At 45.3% G+C, this 13,428-nt stretch overlaps 1 protein-coding gene across 1 annotated transcript in view; it reads left to right on the forward strand.

Annotated features, from left to right (window-relative positions):
- Positions 1–13,428, forward strand: part of exoc4 (exocyst complex component 4) — a 266,766-nt gene that overhangs the window by 191,730 nt on the left and 61,608 nt on the right. The window contains exon 14 of the mRNA XM_033976073.2: positions 12,985–13,121. Coding sequence (XP_033831964.1) covers positions 12,985–13,121 — 137 coding nt within the window. The remainder of the gene's footprint in view (positions 1–12,984; positions 13,122–13,428) is intronic.

The following is a 13,428-nucleotide window of genomic DNA, read 5'->3' on the forward strand; positions in this document are numbered from 1 at the left end:
CCTGGTTTGTCCTGGTTGCGTCGGCGTTGTTTTGGCGTGAGAATGATGCCGTGACAGAGGCGTTTCACGACTCGGCAGTTCGGGGGGAAATAACTTAGAATGGGTTTAAACGCCTTGACCCCTGGATGACCTTTAGGCCCAGGATTGATTGGTATGGAGGAAAACCCGTGATCCGTTTCAGATTTAAACTTGGGAGTCTATATCAGCAAACAGCTCTTACTCTTGAACTCACTACACATTAGCCACAGCTGCCCTGGGCTAGTCTGGCAAAAGCTAGGCTGCTAATCTTTGCCATCGACCCCTCCTACTACCAGCAATACTCACGTACACACCACATTTACTGGGCTATGTGTGTGAGAAGTGTCTTTCCTTAAGGACACAACAAAAGACACTGTGGAAAGGCGGCTAAATCCTTGCTTTGATTCCAGTTTTGGCGCTATATCTGTTAGCATTGTAAAGCTAATGTCCCTGTAATTGATTTGATTTGGAAATTCAAGTTGAGGCATAGAGTGTTTATATAAATAGACATAGCTAACCTGCTAGCCATCGCGTTCCAAAGAAAAAGTGATCATGTGCATGCGTCTGGCTCCAGTTCACTTTCTATTGAAAAACTGTCGCTCCTCTCTCTGTAACTGCTGCTGTCAGACTCGTCGGTTTGGTCTTAAAATGTTCATATTAACCTGCTCCTGTTTTTTTTTTTCACTGTTGTGTCCGTCAATCAAGAAATAAACACTGATAACAGATAAATCAGGCGTCTTCTTTCCCTGAGGTCGCTCCCGTGAGTGCTAGCAACAGGTTTGCTTGGCACTAAACCAGTGAATATGGAACTCCGCTCCAAGTTCACCCCTATAACTGCTCTGGCCTCGATGAGCTTCATTTGACTGGAGCTGAACGCTGTGGTAACGTCACGCTCACTTAGTCCACTTTTTTATACAGGCAAAGAGTTGAGGCTTCAAAATTGCTCCACTTGGGTTAAAAAAAAAAGTGGGAAAAAAGTTATTGGCAACTTCTACCCGTCTCATATATATATAAAAAAAAAAAAAATAAAATAAATAAAAATTCTGTATATTTGAAACCTTTTTTGTTTTCATGTCCAGAAGAAAAATGACATACTATTGCTTTAACTTTGGCTCAGTAATGCATTTAATTGCTTCATGGCAATGCTTCTGTCCTTGAAGGAAAAACAGCTTTGCTTGTGTGCTTGGTGTTTTGTGTGATTGGTGACTTCTGCCCTTGTGTGCTTGTGTCCTTGTATCCTTGTGCGCTTGTGTCCTTGTGTGCTTGTGTCCTTGTCTCCTTGTGTGCTTAGTGACTTGTGTCCTTGTGTGCTCATGTCCTTGTGTCCTTGTGTTCTTGTGTGCTTGTGTCCTTGTGTGCTCATGTCCTTGTCTCCTTGTGTGCTCGTGTCCTTGTGTGCTCGTGTCCTCGTGTGCTTGTGTCCTCGTGTGCTCGTGTACTTGTGTGCTCGTGTCCTCGTGTGCTCGTGTCCTCGTGTCCTCGTGTACTTGTGTGCTCGTGTCCTCGTGTACTCGTGTGCTCGTGTACTCGTGTGCTCGTGTCCTCGTGTGCTTGTGTGCTCGTGTCCTCGTGTGCTCGTGTCCTTGTGTGCTTGTGTCCTTGTGTGCTCGTGTCCTTATGTGCTCATGTACTTGTGTGCTCATGTACTTGTGTCCTCGTGTCCTTGTGTGCTCGTGTCCTTGTGTCCTCGTGTCCTTGTGTCCTCGTGTCCTTGTGTCCTCGTGTCCTTGTGTCCTCGTGTCCTCATGTCCTTGTGTGCTTGTGTCCTCGTGTCCTTGTGTCCTTGTGTGCTCATGTCCTTGTGTCCTTGTGTGCTCGTGTCCTTGTGTGCTCGTGTCCTCGTGTGCTTGTGTCCTCGTGTGCTCGTGTACTTGTGTGCTCGTGTCCTCGTGTGCTCGTGTCCTCGTGTACTTGTGTGCTCGTGTACTCGTGTGCTCGTGTCCTCGTGTGCTTGTGTGCTCGTGTCCTCGTGTGCTCGTGTCCTTGTGTGCTTGTGTCCTTGTGTGCTCGTGTCCTTGTGTGCTCGTGTCCTTGTGTGCTCATGTACTTGTGTGCTCATGTACTTGTGTCCTCGTGTCCTTGTGTGCTCGTGTCCTTGTGTCCTTGTGTCCTCGTGTCCTTGTGTCCTCGTGTCCTCATGTCCTTGTGTGCTTGTGTCCTCGTGTCCTTGTGGTCTCGTGTGCTCGTGGTCTCGTGTCCTCGTGTACTTGATGACTCTGCGTAATGACGGCAGGTTACAGAGAAAAACATGGCCGCTTCCATTTGTAAAGTCTAATTTCCTTTTGATGCCTTGAGTGTAATGAGGTTAAGACAAGATTTAGTGCTACAAAGCTAACGCTGAAACTTTGACGGAAACTTGTTTTTGTACATTGTTGGTCTTTATAAAGGTTAAAGGTCTTAATAAACATCAGGGTCAAAGGTCAAAGAAAGCACTTATACTTGAGAAACTTGGAATAAATAGTGGTATCAAGTTACAATTTTCTGTAGTCATACTTTTTACTTTTAATTAAAGATGGACTATGTAACTTTTCTTGTAGCAGATCAGCTACTTGCTTGTTCCATGAATGTTTTGCGTTGCCTGGAATGTTCCACAGTACGGCATTAAACTTGTCCTCTTCCTATTATCATTGCTCAATAGTGCACGTCGTCTACTGTGAGTGAGCTCGCCTCTCCGCAGATTTAAACCGCAACTTCACCTTGTCTCCATGGAGATAGATTTGCGGGACATTAACGTCTTTCGGCGGACCGTCGTATGGCCTGGCCAAAAACGTGTATTTTTTGGGAAATTTTATTTTAAAAATCCCAAAAAATCAATGAATAAGATGTAATTCATACAAGTGGACTCATGGAATACTTGTGTTGGATATTTTATGTGTAACTATATTTGATTCAACTAGAAGTATTATGAAGTTGCGATACTTTTGGTAAATGGTATTGGTAAATAATAAACGTTTTTTATACAAGGTGTCCCAAAAGTCACTGACAGTTGAAAAAAACTCATAACTCTTTTGTTTCTCAATATTTTTCTTTTATTTTTCCAGAGCCTTTAGAACGACTCTTCCCACATTAATCTGAGCAAACACAGCACCGAGGAACGAACCCTCATTGTCCAGTGGAACTTTGAGTCACATGGGTCAAATTCAGAGATGCCCCGAGCGTAAACGCCATTAAAGGAATAATAAGTGTTTTTCAAAGACAGGGGGCAGTATGTGATCTCCACAGACCTGACTAGTCCTGATTTCTTCCTGTGGGGCGATCTTAAAGAAAAGGAGTTTGTGAATAAACCCCAGACGACTTAATAAACGACTTAAAACGTAATATCGAGGATCAAATAAGAGACATAAGCCCCAAAATGCTTTAAAATGTGACGCAAAGTGTGTTGGATCGGGCTGTTCAGTGCAGTCATTTGGTCATTTTTACTTCCTGTAGTTTCAATAGTGATAAGTTCAAGTGTAAATGAACAATTATAACTGTATATATCACCAAAAGTCTTGAGAAGTTCAGTTTATCTACTGCTAAAATTTGGTGAGAATAACTTAAGAATTATAGGAGCGACTAAAGATTTAAAAGTGTCAGTGACTTTTGGGTACAACATGAAGTGTAATTCCCAGATACAAGATAGAGATACTCCTGAAATACTTGTGTTGGGTATTTTATGTATAACTATATTTGATTGAACTTCCACAACTGCAGCCATCGTGAAAAGATTATTGTGGCTTATTTAGGCGTATTTATCGCTCTACGAATGACGTTTATTTCGAGGTTTGAACCGGCAACCTTCAGATCAGTGGACAAACGCTCCGCTCAGTGCTTCACCCGCTTTTACGTTACACATGGACACTCACCTTGACATTATAACTTATATTTCAAAGCATTTGGACATAAGCCAGCGTCCACCGCACCCAGGACACATCGCAGCGCCCGGGCCCTCTTACCCTCCCGTTCCCGGTCTGTCCCCTGATTACTTTTTAATGATTTGGGCTGCGTAAGACAAATGGCTGTGTTAAATGAGCGGGATTAGAGCGGGGAGCTGAGTGCGAGCGTTGTTAAAGCAGGAGTAATGAATAAGGGACCGATTGTTTACTCTTCCCCATTCACCGCTGAGGCCTGTTCCGCCCGGCAACAAGAGCCACAGCGGCATTTGAATATGAAATAAAGCAAACGCGCGCTCATTTCTAGGTTGCTTAGTATTTAAACGCGTATTGTGTAACTGTTGCAGGGTACGCCGCGTTTTTGTTTCCATGGAGACGTATTTGTTTGGTCTTGAATGCTACACAGGCCACCAGTTGGCGCTAGATTGGTCGTTTGTCCCACTTTTGACAGTTTTTTTTGGACAGAATGGGATTATTATTTGGACACAGACCTCGCTACGTTCAGGTCATGTGGCTCCGGGTCTGGGTGAAACAAAGTCTAAATAACTCTGACAAAACTTGATTTCTGTTGTAAATAATGATCAGATTGGACTGACACGTGAGGATTTATGGACTAATAATAATCATAAAAGTTTTTGTCAAGCTGGATTTCACGTAAACCAACTGGATTTTTACATTTTTTTGTCTGAAATGTGGAAATTCTCGCTCTTTTAACAGCTCGTGCTAAGGTAAACGGCTAACGCTAGAGTGTTTTATTCGTAATCAGGATCAACTGTTGATTTTCCAACTCTTGCAATGCATTGTGGTCTACATTGACTGATCTTGTGAGCACCGACGCACACTACTTGTCAAGGTGCATTGTGGAAAATTTTGAGCGCACTACTTGTTCACCAACTGGACATTCAGAAACCGCTAAAAGTGTGTGACCCCTGAACAGTGCCCCCTGTAGGAATAATATGGCTATGTGCTGTAAATTGGATTATAGCCCAATGAGAAAACAAACAAAAGTTAAAATATGATCGTTATAGTTGTGGGTTCTGACTCATTGTGTGTGGTTTTGTGTGGTTTTGTGCTTTTGTGTGGTTGTATCGATCAGCTGGTTCATTGTGATGGGTCTTTTCTGAGTTTAAGCAGTGAGGAAGTCAGTGTAGTCCAAAAAAAGTACTACGTATTGTGGAGTATCAGTACTGCACATGTTATATTTGTATTAAACTGGGTTGGTCCAGCTCCGCCTCCTTCAGTCTCGCCTCCTTCAGTCTCGTCTCCTTGAGCCCCGCCTACTTGAGCCCCGCCTCCTTGAGCCCCGCCTCCTTGAGCCCCGCCTCCTTGAGCCCCGCCTCCTTGAGCCCCGCCTCCTTGAGCCCCGCCTCCTTGAGCCCCGCCTCCTTGAGCCCCGCCTCCTTCAGCCTCGTCTCCTTCAGCCTCGTCTCCTTCAGTCTCGTCTCCTTCAGTCTCGCCTCCTTCAGTCTCTCCTCCTTCAGCCCCGCCTCCTTCAGCCCCTCCTCCTTCTGTCTCGCCTCCTTCAGTCTCGTCTCCTTCAGTCTCGTCTCCTTCAGTCTCGTCTCCTTCAGCCCCGCCTCCTTCAGCCCCGCCTGCTTCAGCCTCGTCTCCTTCAGTCCCGCCTCCTTCAGCCCCGCCTCCTTCAGCCTCTCCTCCTTCAGCCCCGCCTCCTTCAGTCTCTCCTCCTTCTGTCTCGTCTCCTTCAGTCTCGCCTCCTTCAGTCTCGCCTCCTTCAGCCCCGCCTCCTTCAGCCCCGCCTCCTTCAGTCTTTTCTCCTCCATCCCTTCTTCCTTTAGCCCCGCCTCCTCCAGCCTCTCTCCCTCCTCCATCTCCACTTCCTCTAGCTCTGCCTCTTCTTAAAATCCCCCTTTTTTAATGGGATAAACATAGATAGATGTAAAGGCTGTGGAACATTCCAGGCAAACTGTCCACAAGAAAAATGACTTAGTGCAATTTTAAAGTTATTACTTAACTTAACCAGAAAAGAACAAAAAACAAAACTAATCCAACCAGAGACAAGAACAGGTGTGTTTAAATAAAGAGGACTTACCCAAAATGAACACAAGAGAGAGCTACTACACTAAAACATGAAGTAAAACCACTCATTTAGGCAACGTAAAGGCAAATAATTATAACTATACAGCAAAAATAAACTTAAGAGAATCTGTAAATATAGCAACTGTCCACAATAAAAATGACTTAGTGCACCTTTAAAGTTATTACGACCTTTCACCTGTTACATTTGTTATATTAAAAAGGAAACCGGTGGCTTAAATATATATGGGGTCAGTATTTTTCCAAAACAACACCAAAAAACTTTGTATCAGGAGTAACATTATAGGAGAAAATGATTACACTGATTTATGTTTTCACTTTAAACTCTTTTTAACAGCACATTTATCATCGTACAGCGTCCAAACCTCTGCCGTGTTTAAAATCTGAAATATACTTTATAAAACCCACATCCACCCTTTGCTTAAGTTTGTCTGCACCACCCACAGAGTCCCATCCATCGCAGCAGCGTTGACCCCGCGCCTCACCCGCCTCGGAGCAGGGAAAACACAAAAAAAAAAAAAAAAAAAGGAGCCGCTTTCTTGGACTCTCAGCGGTAGCATCTGATTAGCATAGCATTACCCTTGTAGCCGCGGTAACAGATTGTAGCAAAGTCACTAACTACTTTTACAGCCGATGCCCTTAAAAAACTATCAATTATTTATCAAGTCTCTCTCCAGGTGATGGACTTATTGAAATTCCGGGTGCGGAGTTGAAGGTGAGGCGGCGCCGCGTCCCTGCGCTCAAACCCTCGTTATGTATTCAAATGTAACGCGGGTTTTATGGAGCGCTTTACGGTCCCGCCGCCTACACTCAGATGGGGCGTTAGCGTAGCTGTTAGCATCACCGTGTTCGCTGCCAGCCCTCCTGCTGCTGCCGCTCTCTCAGTCCTCACATCCCTTTCTTTCTTTTTTTTTTTACCTCTGTCACTTTCTCTCTCTTCGTCTTAACCCCCCTTTCTCCATCTCTCTAACTCCGACGTCTCTTTCCTTTCGTTTGCTCCGCCCCAACCTGTCTCCTTTTTTAGTTTACCCCACCTTCTCTCCCTCCTCTCGCCCTCCCTCCCTTCTCCCCTTGCCTCTGTCTCTCTTCCTCCTCTCTCTCTCTCTCCCTCCCTCCCCTTCTCGCTCTCTCTCTCCCTCCTCCTCTTCCCTGTGTCGCTCCCTCCCTCCTCCCCTTCACTCCCTCTCTTCCTCCTCCTCCCTCCTTCCCTCCCTCCTCCCCTTGCCTCTCTCTCTTCCTCCTCTCTCTCCCTCCCTCCCCTTCTCGCTCTCTCTCTCCCTCTTCCCCTTCCCTCTGTCGCTCCCTCCCTCCTCTTCAGTCCCTCTTCCTCCTCCTCTCTCCCTTCTCCCCTTGCCTCTCTTTCTCTTCCTCCTCTCTCTCCCTCCCTCCCCTTCTCTCTCTCTCTCTCCCTCCTCCCCTTCCCTCTGTGTCGCTCCCTCCCTCCTCCCCTTCACTCCCTCTCTTCTTCCTCCTCTCTTTCTCTCTCCCTCCTCCCCTTCCCTCTGTGTTGCTCCCTCCTCCCCTTCACTCCCTTTCTTCCTCCTCCTCTCTCCCTCTCTCTCACCCTCTCTCTCTCCCCTCTCTCTCTCCCTCTGTCCCTCTTCTCCCATCTCTCACTCACTTTCTCTCTGCCCCATTCTCTTTTTTCCTCCTCTCTCTTATACTCCTCCCTCTCTCTACCTTCTTTTCTCTTTCCTTTCGTTTACTCCACCCCGACCTGTCTCCTTCTTTTTCTTCTTCCCACACTCTCTCTCCCTCCCTCCTTCTCCTTTTCTCTCTCTGTCTCTTTCAGAAACACATAACCCCCCCTCCCCTCTACTCCTCCCTCTCTCTACCTCCATCTCTCTTACCTTTCATTTACTCCACCCCAACCTTTCTCCTTGTTTTTTACTTCACCCCTCCCTCTCTCCTCTCTCTCTTTCTCACACTTACACAAAAGCTTCTCCTTCTTCTCCTTTCTTTCACTCTCTCTCCATCCCTCCCACTCTCTCTCCCTCCCCCTCTCTCCTCTTTCCTCCCTCTCTCCCTCCCCCTCCTTCTTCCCCTTCCCTCCCCTTCTCTCTGTCCCTCCTCCTCTCTCTCTGCCTTCCTCCCTCTCCCTCCTCCCTCTTGCTTCTCCCTCCCTTCTCCCCTTCCTGCCCTCTCTCTCCCTCTATCCCTCCTTTTCTCTGTCTCTCTGTGGCCATGGGCAGAGTGGCCCGTGTGGCGGCCCGTGTAGCGGCCCGTGGGCCGGTCCGTGTAGTGGCCCGTGGGCCGGTCCGTGTAGTGGCCCGTGGGCTGGGCCGTGTGGCGGGCCGTGGGCCGGGCCGTGTAGTGGGCCGTGGGCCGGTCCCTTGGCAGTGGCCCGGGCCTTGGTCAGAGCTCAGTGGGTTTGGGTCATGGATCATTACCCCCCTCAGAGGAGCCACTGCAGCTCATGTGTCTGTGCAAACTATAGACGGGACAGAAGGGAGGGAGGAGAGAGGGATGGAGGGAGGAGAGAGGGATGGAGGGAGGAGGGGAGGAGAGAGGGAGCCAGGGAGGAGGCCCAAACAGAGGGAGACATATTAATATTAATACCACCATAACACATCAGGGGGTCCTTCCATGTTTTTTACAGACACTGGCTCAGAGTCACTGCTGCCCCCTGCTGGTTTGTGGTGTGTGCGATCGTCCTTATCCCGCTACAAATAACACACAATACAATAGTTTTTTGTTTTTGTTTTTTTTTCATACTTGTGGCTTTAATGTTTTTAGTATCATCACAGATCGTACTTGTAAGCAGGGACCTGGTTAGTAATGAAACGGGAAGCCGCAGGTAAACGAGGTGCAGCGGCGTCAGACTAATTTTCACTGAGGGCCACATCAACAAAATTGTCTCTCTCAAAGGGCCAGATATAAATGTAAGACAGTATAAATGTAACTACACGTGACTAAATGTGATCTAAAATAAACGCAACTACTTTTTAATCTTGTTTATTAACCGTTTCTATATTTATTACTTATTCAAATTACAAATATTGTGTATGGATTTGCATAGATATGAAAAAATAGATGTGTAACTGTGTATTTCTTAATAAACTGATATTTTAAGACAGTCATACCTTTTAATTTACCTCGTCGCGGCCACATAAAATGACATGGCGGGCGACATTTGGCCCAGGGGCCTTGAGTTTGACACGTGTGGTCTAGTGGAAACTGCCATTTTTTGTCGTTTGTTACTGTATTTGTGCTACTGCCACTTGACTAGGAGTTTGTCTTAATGATCATAGAGCGCTTTTCTACCTTCAAAACGCTTTACGGAGATTTTTTAAAGATGCTAGCGACTTGAATTAGCAGCTAGCATCTTAGCAGTTTGTCCACTACTTTTTTTTTAGCAATGATTTTTACGTCAAGAGCGGGATTCGGGAGAGGGAGTCTTTTTTGGTTGTCTGGAAGCGACAGTCGAAGTACTTTTTCTGTCTGTAAACGTTGTGTAGTACTTTTGAACACGTGTCCGTCGTGAAAATACACATTACACTTCATATTAATGCTCGTTAATCTACATAGAAACGATATATTCCCTTCGTATTTGCTCATCCTCTGTATCTCCTCTGTCGCTCTTTACCCTCGACACGACGTTTAACATTTAAAGTGAGACTCGAGATTCAATTTACACAGGAACAAATGGACAGTTATGAATAAATGAACAGCGGGTTTAAAGCGAAGGTTCAAATGTTTTGGTTTATTTAGCCTGGAATGTGCGTGGAATGGGTTCAGATGTTTAATTTACACTGTGGAGGGAGCGTTATGTGGATAATAGTGACTTATTATTATTATTATTACAGGAGATTTAACAAATAGAGGACAAACCTGTGATCAGTTTTAACAAATACAGTTTAAAAGGCCCATTTTACGCTGTTTCATGATCTATGTTATAATGTGTTTATACTCACACCTGCAGCTGTTTTTAATGTTTTAAATGGAGTTTTGTACTTGTTTGTTTAGTTTTGTGTTTGTATTTTTCTGTATTTGAACAGGGCGCTCTCCGTGTTCTCTCCCTGTAGAAATCAAGAAACATTTAATTAATGAAAAACTGCTGTAGAAATGTGTTAAAAGTTAGTTCCTTGTATAATTCATAGTAAAGTTTTAACACAATTACACGTCTGTGAGGTTTGTGATGCTGATAATTTAACTTTTTGAAGAGTAAAGGGTTTTTTTTTCTAATTTAAAGACAAATCAGCTCGTATGTCCCACATGCTTTTCTCCACGGTGATGAACTCTTTTGCCTTTAATGTTCCACAGTGTGGCATTAAACGCTTCAATCTTACACTGATTTCAGTACACGCACACGCACACACACCCCCTCCTTTGCTCTCTCCCTCCGCCTCTTTCCTCTCTTTCTCTCTCCCTCTCTCGTCTCTCTCGCTCTCCCTCTTTCCCTACCCCTCTCTTTTCTCTCTCTCTCGCTCCCTCTCTCTCTCCCTCCCTCCTCCCTCTCTCCCTTCTCTCTGCCTTCCCCTCCCTTTCTCCCTCCCTCACTCTCTCTCCCTCCCTCGCTCTCGTCTGTCGCCCCTCTCTCTCTCCCTCTTTCCCTCTCTTGTCTTTCTCTCCCTCCTTCTCCCTCCCTCTCTCTCCTCCTTTTCTCTCTCCCTCTCTCTCCATCCCTCACTCTCTCCCTCTGCCTCTCTCGTCTATTTCTCTCTCCCTCCCTCGCTCTCCCTCTCTTGTGTCTCTCCCTGCCCCTCTCTCCTCCCTCGTTTCTCTCTCTCTCTCCATCCCTCACTCTCTCCCTCTGCCTCTCTCGTCTCTTTCTCTCTCCCTCCCTCGCTCTCCCTCTCTTGTGTCTCTCCCTGCCCCTCTCTCCTCCCTCGTTTCTCTCTCTCCTCCCTCGTTTCTCTCTCTCTCTCTCATCCCTCACTCTCTCCCTCTGCCTCTCTCGTCTCTTTCTCTCTCCCTCCCTCGCTCTCCCTCTCGTGTGTCTCCCTTCCCCTCTCTCCTCCCTCCCTCTCTCTTTCTCCCCTTTCCCCCTTCCCTCTCTCTCATTCAGAAATATCTCAAAAAAGTGCCTTCCTTCAGTGAGCGCGTCCTCGCCTCTCCACAGATCTGACACGTCACTCATCACGTGGCAGTCTCAGTACAGTTTTTACCTCCTCTACCTCTCCGTCGTGTAGCGCGAGTGTATTTTGGGATATGAAGCTAGCCGGTCGTTCGCGTCGAGGCTAGCTATTATTCACGCGGGGATGGCTAATCTATAATGGCCGCTGTCAACGCGTCGCCGCGGCTCTCACGGTGACGGTTTCCGCGGTGACAAATGGACCCGGTTTCACTTTCAGCGAGACGACGGCGCTCTATAGAGTTTAAAACGCAGCACAAATAGGACGACTCGAGCCTATATTCACTTCAACGCACAAAACGCTCCGCTCTTCCAATACGGCGGAGAAAGTTATGACTCCTGACAAACCGCCCGGCGACAGAAGGAACTCGAGTGAACTGAACTGACGCGGCTGACCACAGGTTTGCGTCGGAGAAAAACATTTTGTTCTCGCGCCAATGTCACACAACGCAAAAAAAATCTAATCTCACACTGGAAAAAAACGTCTCAAACTCAGAATATTCATTTGGGTTGAAGTGTTTTGGTTAAACTCTGACCTTTGACCTGTGACTATTACGAGAACTGCACTGTATATATATATTTATAAGAGATTACTTAATAGACTGACACAATATCTCACTTATTTGTTGAACTTTGACACCGGAACTTTTAACACAAGGTCTCACGATTGTCCGAGTCTAAAAACCTCGGAGCGTTCAAGCTGAATTAACTCGAATGAAGAAAACAACGCAGTATAAAAAGTATTTATACAGGAAATACTTAAAAAAAACTGCCTGAATATCTCACTTTTTTGTTGAACTTTGACACAGGACGTTTTATGCAAGAGCTCATGGTTGTTTACGTCTAAAAACTGGTCACGCTAGAACTGAAAAGAGGAGAAAAGCTTTTGGTTTTGGTTATTTTTCCTTCCCAAAACGGAAAACATTTCAAGGACATGTGAAACTGTATAGACTAACGCACGAATGCACTTTAATAATCTGGTGATAAACATTTATACTCACACCTGCTCCTGTTTTTAAGGTTTTAAATCACATGTGTCAAACTCAAGGCCCCCGGGCTAAATGTGGCCTCCCGCTTCATTTTATGTGGCCCACAACAAGATGAATTAAAAGGTTTGACTGTCTTAAAATGTCAGTTTATCAGGAGATACAGTTATACAGCCATATTTTTACATCTATGGAAATGTATATGTGATATTTGTAACTCAAATAAGAAATAAATACAGAGACAGTTATTGATTTATTTATTTTTTGAAGTTAAAAAAGTAGTTTAGTTACACGTGGCCCTTTGAGAGTGGCTTAGTTTGTTTGTATCATGCATTTTCCAAGGGCTCTACCTGGAGAAATAACAATAACAATAAATGAAATCATGTGGTATTTTTTATATAGTGTAGCTTAAAATGAAACAACACATCTGACATTAGCGCATTTCACTTTTTAAAACAAAAATATTCTCAAAATGGCATCTATAAACGGGAAACTGAAACCCACAAACTGCTCAAAACAACCCAATAATCTGTGTCTTTCAAGTATTGTATTTTCTGGAGTATAAGTCGCACTTTTTACATAGTTTGTCCGGGGGTGCGACTTATACTCCAGAGCGACTTATACTCCGGAGCGACTTATACTCCGGAGCGACTTATACTCCGGAGCGACTTATACTCCGGAGCGACTTATACTCCGGAGCGACTTATACTCCAGAGCGACTTATACTCCAAATACAATTTATACTCCAAGTACGACTTATACTCCAGAGCGACTTATACTCCAGAGCGACTTATACTCCAGAGCGACTTATACTCCAGAAAATACAGTAAATAAATCTATCCAGCCAAAACTACTCAAATTCTGGATCATATTTGTGATTTCAAGTCATTTTAACACCGTCTAAACATATCTTTTTTTTACCGTACAGGTCTTGTCCGCACATATTACACACTCTCTCTGCTGTCTTCTCCTCCTCCAGAGCACCGTGGTGGTGGAGAAGTCCATCCAGGATCTGATGAGCCTCATGCAGGACCTGAGCGCCTACTCCAACCAGTTCTTAGAGATGGTGTGTGACAAGCTCAAAGAGTACAAGGAGATCTGCAACACGGCGTACAGGTAAAGAGCACGCCGTTCGGTTTATGTGATCGCGAATGAAGCGATTCCAGACCAGGCGGAGAGTTAAAAGATCTGATCAGAAGAGTGAAGGTGCAGACAGTAAACACGTACGTTACATTACAAAGCGGCGTTTCTCGTACTTATACACTGAGGAAGGTACTATCTACAGAAGACTGGACCTACAGGGACTTATATGAACTTTCCATCCCGCTATCGTCATTTGGGTTGTATTATTTTGTACGGAGCTGCCGATCTTGACAGTAAATAAGTTCTATAGGGACTAAAGAGCCGTTTTAAAGTCTCCAGA

This window comes from Periophthalmus magnuspinnatus, chromosome 12, assembly GCF_009829125.3.
Source record: "Periophthalmus magnuspinnatus isolate fPerMag1 chromosome 12, fPerMag1.2.pri, whole genome shotgun sequence".
Lineage (NCBI taxonomy): Eukaryota > Metazoa > Chordata > Actinopteri > Gobiiformes > Gobiidae > Periophthalmus > Periophthalmus magnuspinnatus.